The sequence below is a fragment of the Meriones unguiculatus genome (assembly GCF_030254825.1).
Source record: "Meriones unguiculatus strain TT.TT164.6M chromosome 13 unlocalized genomic scaffold, Bangor_MerUng_6.1 Chr13_unordered_Scaffold_37, whole genome shotgun sequence".
NCBI lineage: Eukaryota > Metazoa > Chordata > Mammalia > Rodentia > Muridae > Meriones > Meriones unguiculatus.
Window position 1 is genome coordinate 3,400,543 of NW_026843647.1, and position 8,083 is coordinate 3,408,625.

Sequence of the window (8,083 nt, forward strand, 5' to 3'; positions counted from 1 at the left end):
ACTACAATTGGGATGACCATAATATTGAAGAACAGTTTCAAAGTTCTACAAGTAATCAAAGGTAACTTTATGTGCATGTTGATACAGATATAAATCTTAAATTTTAATGTGTCCTGGAAGTCTGGTGTTTTTTGTTTGTTTGTTTGTTTATTGGTTGCTTTTTATTTTCTGTTTTTGAAATAGATTTTTTTCTGGGTATCTGTGACTTTCTTAGACTTGCTTGTTAGACCAGCCTGACCTCAAAATCACACAGATCTGCCTGCTTCTGCCTCCACAAGTGCTGGGATTGAAGGCATGTACCAGCACACATGGCTGTGTCCTGGAAGTTTTAAAGAAAAGCAACAGTGTAAAAACACCACTGCTTTAAGTGTACTGATGATGATTAAAATCTCATAATTCCATGTACTTCAATGTCCGGTATCTGATTTGTGTTTACAAGGCACTCCCCTACGATAGAAGAAAATAAAATAATATTGTAACAAAAATACCATTTGAATCATATGGACATTATAGCTACTGACTTGAACTGCCAATCTATTTAGTCTCATTCTATCTACTCAGATATTGTAAGAGGTATACACACTGAATTGGTGATCAGTATGTGTCCAAAACCTTCTAATAAGCAAAAATTACATAGTAGAACCAGTGTTACTAATTTTCGTACAGTAACATTGTAAAGTTTAGTGAAAGGAGCAGCTTATGAGAATCAAGAATATTGTTTGGAGAAACCTTAATCCCTGACATGTCTATGATGAACAAAAACAAACTGTGTTAATTCAATGTGGGAATCGTTAGTATTTTTGTAAATTAAACTGGTATATCATATGTCAAAATGATTCTAAGACACATGAGCATAGGAATATTGAAAGAAGCAGTGTACCTGTCTTTCTCCAAGAACAGTTGATTTTGTAGAAGTCCCCACTTTGAGTAGATTTCCTATATGTGATAAACGGTTACTGTTAATTGGTTTTTCAACTTCACTGAGACTTCTTCAGCAAACTCATACTGATGAAAATACCTATGAATACAAGGATTTTGGAACTTCTTCTGCTTGTACTAGCTCATTTTGTAAATGAAGTGTCATTCATACAGTACAAAACTTTATTGAATGGGATTGCTGGGGTAAAACTCTGAATCCTTGCAATACACTTTATATATAGGAGAAAACTTCTTATAGAAAAATGATGCTGTAAAAGAGAATCACATAACAAATGTTCTTATCATCACAGGGATCTTAAAAAATACCCATTATAAAGGGGAATATCATGAATATAAATAAAGTGATAAAAGTTAAAAATTTGATTCTTCTTTACCATCAGGCCAAATTATAAAATTAATTCATATAGAAAAACATATTTATTAGTGTAATGAAATGACTGTGGTAAATCTTTCACATGTGCTACTTATCTTTGCAGGCATGAAAGCAGTCATACTGGAGAGAAACCCTTTAAATGCACTCTATGTGGTAAAGCCTTCCCCTATACCACTGATCTCATAGGGCATAAAAGAACACACGCAGGAGAGAAGCCTTACAAATGCAATCAATGTGGTAAAGCCTTTGCAAAAAACAGTCATCTCATAAGCCATAGAAGAACACATACTGGAGAGAAACCTTACGAATGTAACCAGTGTGGTAAAGCCTTTGCACGAAACAGTCATCTCATAAGCCATAAAAGAACACACACTGGAGAGAAACCTTATGAATGTAATGAGTGTGGCAAAGCCTTTGCAGAAAACAGTCATCTCATAAGCCATAAAAGAACACACACTGGAGAGAAATTTTATGAATGTGACGAGTGTGGTAAAGCCTTTGCAGAAAACAGTAATCTCATACGGCATAAAAGAACACACAGTGGAGAGAAACCTTATGTATGTAACCAGTGTGGTAAAGCCTTTGCACAAAACAGTGCTCTCATAAGCCATAAAAGAATACACACTGGAGAGAAACCTTATGAATGTAACCAGTGTGGTAAAGCCTTTGCACAAAACAGTGCTCTCATAAGACATAAAAGAACACATACTGGAGAGAAACCTTATGAATGTAACCAGTGTGGTAAAGCCTTTGCACAAAACAGTGCTCTCATAAGACATAAAAGAACACATACTGGAAAGAAACCTTATGAATATACCCAATAAGATAAAGCCTTTTCACAGCAGAGTAGTCTCCGAAAACAGGAAAAGACACAGAGTGGAGAGAAGCCTGGTGAGGGTAATTAGTGTGATAAAGCCTTTGCATGTAACAATCATCTCCTAAGACAACAACACATTCTGGAGGGAAACCATATGAATGTAACTATGTGGCAAACCCTTTGCACATAACATCTCCTAATACATAAAATAACACATACTGGAAAGATGTCTGACTGTAACCACTGTGAAAAAACTTTTGGACTTCAGAATCATCTTCACACTCATGAAAGAAATCCTAGTGGATAGAAAGCCTGTGAGTGCTTTTAACATGGTGAAACCATTCCACATTTGTATAATCTTCATCATCTTGAAAGGATTCATAAAGGAGGAAAAACTCATGAATGTGTTAAAATGGTGAGGCCTTGCACAAATATAGAGTTATCATCATCATAAAAGTATCCTTACTGGAGAGGGATTCTGTGAGTATAAGCAATGTGGAAAGGTATTTGTGTTCTTTGGTCCACTGAGATCCAACAGAACTGGAAAACTAGCTCAATTGAAATGACCTCCCTTTTCTGAAGGGGAAAGGGAATAGGGGCAATAGGAATGGAGGGTAGTACAGGGGGGAGAGAACGGAGGGGGACTACAATTGGAATGTAAAGTACATAAACTTATTTTTATATACAATGAATGTTAAATATCAATTACATGCAAAATTATTATATAATAAAGTGTTTTGGGAAGGCTTACTGATAATACTGGTTCTCAACATTTACTGTTTTCAGTTACTTCACTTTACACAAGAAACTTTTAGTCCAGTGGATGAATATGTAGGGAATGGTGAACTAACACCAGCCAGGAAGTTCTCTGAGAGTATCACAACAGTTGTAGCCTGTAGAAGTTTCTTTGTTTACACATACCTTTTGTTCCAAGGGGTTCTACTGAAAACCATCACAACCCAGACTGAATTTTGAGATGTGAGGGAGGAGGCTTTTTTCTTCCATGTATGACCCTGCTGCTGGCCTAGTTGTGTAATCATGGCAAGGGTGAGTTTTCCCTGCCTGACTTCCATCTGGAGAATGCCTTTAGACATAGATGCCACCAACCAAATTTGATAGATGGCCTTTGACACAGATCCCTGATAACTCTTCCCTCCCTTCAAATATAGGATAATTAAGTTCCATGTTCTTGTTCATATGATAGGAATGTACTGTTTACTGCAAATCAAGCATCCTTGAAGTGCTCAGTTTTAAACAATTATCTACACCTATCCTTGCAGCATCCCAGTCACTCCCTAAGGGGTATATATACCCTCTGTTTTCTGGAATTAAATTTGAACTTACTTCCTGAGGTGGTTCCCAGAGTGTTCTGATCACTGTTATTCTTGTGGGTGTCTTCCAAGCTTTATACCTCATCTTCTGGCCCTCCTTCCTTCCTGGGCTTGTGGGAAACAGCCTCCAGGCAGCAAGAGAACCACGTTCTCTGAAATGCTTGTGAAAAAAATGTTTCACACTTCATAGCATTTAAAATTTCACATGTTTCTGGATGTGAGATGGTAAATCAAACACTGTCTTGGGAGTGGGACTCTTTAAAATGAGTTATACCTAGTGTTTATTTCACAGTAAGCTTGCAGGCAAGCTTCATAGTATGAAATCTTCTGAGGTGAGCACAGTGGCCTATGCAGAAGTAATAAGTGCAGAAATTTTATTTCCCTGTTTTTAATAGCTGAGTAGTGTTCTGATAATATGTGGATGGATGGCAGAGGAGGGGAACTCCTCTTTTGAGTGGACTATGGAAAAGGGTTTCGGGGAAGAGGGAAGGAGGGTGGGACCAGTAGGAGTTGAGAGAGTGGCCTTATATAGGGGTATACAATGAATAAATTGTGAAAAAATAAAAATAATTAATAAAATAAAAATGAATTAGAAAAACAAAACTTGACAGCAAAAATTTGAGTCCAGTCTGGGTACCCGCCCTCCTTCAAAGAAAAGAAAGAAGATATAAAGAAAGGAAAGAAAATTAGAATCTTAGTCTTTGCCATCTTTCTTCCTGGTGAGCTCATTTTTTAATCATTACCTAATGGAGACCATCCTGCTCTCTCTGAAGTTTATATTTCCATAGATGTAGGTTTCATACCTGGAACAAATGGCAGAGGTTCGTATTTAACGTATCAAAACAGACCTAGCTGCCAATTTTCTCCCAACAATCCTTCAGTTCTTCCATGTTATATGATCCTCAAGGCTGGCATAGCCCACCCAATTCCATGAATTCTCCTTCCCAGGGCCTGAGTTAACCTCATTCCTCCCTCCCCCATATATAGGCAAACTATTTTGGCTACCTGGTCCTGTTGAAAGCCATGCAGGAGCAACAGCAAAACATCTGTAGCACTCATGGAATTTGGCTCCCCTGTTAGCGTAGTCATGATGAGTTTGTCTTGGAGAAGCATAATCCCAAGACCTGCTTATACTGAGGACTTTGGGCTGTTGTGGAACATAGCTCTGTTTGATGCCATTATGATGCCCATATTCCTCATAACATGAGTTGTATGAAAAGTCTAATGATGCTTCTAGCCCCCTCACTGGGCAATATCACTGGCATTTATTTTTAACAATGCTTGATCTCTTTTCATAGATCAAGCTGAGCAAATTAATGAATTAACCACTGCTCTTGAAAGGGACCATAGTTGTAGGTTTTTAGCAATGACCATTATACTTAGAAAGAATTTGGAAAAAGATTGTTTAACAAGGTTGGAGAAGATGTTTTTGCTAATGTCTGTGATGTACAAAACCTTAGAGAATAATTTAAAGTTAAGAAAAGTACACTCTTAATAGTAAATCCAGGGATGTTAAGGCTGACGAGCAGAAGCAATAGCCCAAGGTAGCATTGGCCGATTGTACACCCTCAAGCAGGGTCTGAAACTGAGACAGCAGGTGATTCCCCTATACATGTTTCCCCCCTCAGCTTATTGATATGATTTAAGAAAAAAATATTAATGAGTAGATGCACACCCCTTTGAGATTTAAAGTATAGGTGCCAGTACCATGCCACTTTTTATTACTGTTGCTCTATAGTATTACTTGAGCTCTGGGATGAAGATACCTTCAGAAAATCTTTTATTGTACATACATGTTTTTATCAATTCTGGGTTTTTGTTTTGTTTTGTTTTACCATATGAAACTGAGAATTGTTCTTTCAAGGTCTGTGCAGAGTTGTGTTGCTATTTTGTTTGGGATTGCATTGAATCTGTAGATTTATTTTGGTAGAGTGGCCATTTTTACTATGTTAATCCTATCAATCCTGGAGTATGGGAAATCTTTCCATCCTCTGATATCTTCCTTGAAGTTTTTCTTTTTCATACAAGTCTCTCATTTGCACGATTAGAGTCACACCAAGGTACATTATGTTATTTGTCGCAATTGTAAAAGGGTGTTGTTTCCCTGATTTCTTTCTGAGCCTGTTTGTCTTTTATATACAGGAGGGCTTCATATTTTTAATTAATTTTGTATCCAGCCACATTGCTGAAGATGTTTATCATCTGTAGAGTTCCTTGGTTGAATTTTTAGGGTCATTCATGTGTACTATCACATCATCTGCAATACAAGCTGGACTGGATGTGGAGAAAAAGGAACCCTCTTCATTGCTGGTGGGAATGTAAACTTGTACAACCACTTTGGAAATTAATCTGGTGCTTTCTCAAAAAAAATTATGAACAGTGTTTCTTCAAGATTCAGCTATACAACCCCTGGGCATATATTTAGAAGATGCTCAACCATACAACAAGGACATTTGTGCAACTATACTCATAGCAGTTTTGTTCATAATAGCCAGAATCTGGAACCAACCTAGATGTCCCACAATTGAGGAATGGATTTAGAAATTGAGGTATATTTATGTTGGGCCTGATAAGACCTGCCTTATATACCTGAGCCTAGCTCACATTTGGAGACCTGCCTTTATCTTCTGATTTAAGAGGTGCCACTTCTGGACAAAAGTGATTCAGCATATCCACCTTAAAATTAACCCTGCCTGTTAACTGTTACATGGAGTTTTGTCACTGGCCTACCTCTCCTTGCACCACTTAACCTCACTCTCTACCTCACTTCCTTAATCCTGCACCTTGACCCAAACCTATAAAAAAGACCACTAAATTCAAAAAACCGAGTTCCTGGTTCTACAGATCTCCCAGCTCAGTGGTGTTTTATTCCCTGGGGCATCTGGGGAGATTCAGGCCATTGACATTCATCATCCACAGAGGGCATTTAGCTGGACTGGCCACCCTCCTCTCAGCTCTACCTGCCAGATATTGACCCAGCACATGGTGCCTCCTGTGATTATTTGCTCGAGGGAAGAATGCTGACAGGCCAACTGGTCTGCAGGTGAGTGTACCCACGTTGAATATGGGGCAGTCCTATGGAACCTTTACAAATTTTGCTTAAAAGTAGGGGTTTCAATCTGCTTTCTACTCAAGCACTTCAAGTACGGAAGTATGTTATAAAGGTTGCTCCATGGCTGCAGGATGAGGGCACCCTGTTTGATTGGACACCTGGGACAGAGTAGAAAGGCTGGTCAACAGAGCACAGGTTCAGGATGGGGATATCCCCCCTCTGGGAGTCATTCCCTAGTCACAGCCCTTAAGGTCTGGTTCCCTCTGAAACTGCCCAAAGAACATAAGGATAAGCGTACAAGACAGGAAAGTGAACCTGAGGAGGAACTCTTCCCCCCCAAAAAAGGAGGAAGGTGCTGGGGCCAAAAGCAGCATTAAGTCAGATGATTAACCCACTCCCCAGAGACAGAATATATATCCTTCTTTAGATCCATTTGAGAATAGTTCCTGGTCAGTCCCTACCCCTCTGGCTGTACCACTGAAACAGGGCTCACTTACTAACCCCTTCCCTGACTCCTCTATACCCCCTCCATATTTGGAGTGACCCATGGAACTTTTTCTTGTTACCACTGCTCCTGGGGTGGCTGGTCCCCCTGGCTGGGCTCCTTGGGGAGCTCTAGACCTCAAGGAACTGCATATGGCAGTGTCTGAGGATGGGGCCAATTCACCTTGGGCTGAGACCACCCTTGAGAGGCTGGTGTGAATCAGTCATGCACTACACGAACTGGATGGACCTTATCAAGGCTGTCCTTTTGGGGCTGTCCTTCCTTAAATGGTTGGCCTTTTACAAGGAGGAATGCATGGTCCAGGGGAAATGCAATCAATGAGTTAACTCCCAGGTGCCTATAAATTATGGAATGCTTTCAGGCACAGCTGACCAGTATTCCACAGGCCTCCAGCAGGCTGCTCTCTGAGACCCTTATCAGGAGCAGATTAGAGCAGCAGGCTTGGCAGCCTGGAGAAAGCTAAATGAGGGGCCTATAGAATCCCCTGTTTCAGGAATTATACAAAAGGCCTCAGAGGACCTCCCTTCCTTCATAGACTGGGTAGATAAAAGTCTGAGAAGAAAGTTTCCCCAGGGGAGCTTCATCATCAGTTTGTTAAGTCACTAGTGTGGGATGGCATGAATTCAGATCAAAAGCTTGCCTGTGTGAGGATGTGTAAAATGGGGATGGGTAAGTGGATTGTCACCACTAAAGATGTAGGCACCACCTCCTTTCAGGCCAGGGCAATGGCTACCACCGTGCAAACAGCCTGCCAGGAGGAAGTGACTGCCTTAGTCAACACCCTTCAGCAGGTCACTAGGACTCAGGGGCGGACATGCTTTGGCTGTGGACATAACAGCCATTTTAAATGAGAATGCCCCAACAGGTCTCAAAATGCTCCTGGTGCCAGCACAACAGGCACCTTACTGGGCAAGCCCTGTCCCAAGTACAAAAAGAGTTTTCACTGGGCCAAGGATTATAGATCCCAATTTAATCATAAAGGTAAACCTTTAAACTCCTCTTGGGGCCATCCTCAGCCCCGTTAAATAAGGGAAAGAGAGGGACCAAAGTTCATTGGACTGTCACC

At 40.1% G+C, this 8,083-nt stretch overlaps 1 protein-coding gene across 1 annotated transcript; it reads left to right on the forward strand.

Moving 5' to 3' along the window:
- Nucleotides 1-1,380: 1,380 nt before the first annotated feature.
- LOC132651011 (zinc finger protein 120-like) lies at nt 1,381-2,034 on the forward strand (the record flags this gene model as incomplete). The annotated part of the gene is made up of 1 exon (XM_060376335.1): nt 1,381-2,034. A coding segment is annotated over one exon (654 nt), but the record flags the coding sequence as incomplete, so codon positions are not given.
- Between the last annotated feature and the right edge of the window lie 6,049 nt (nt 2,035-8,083).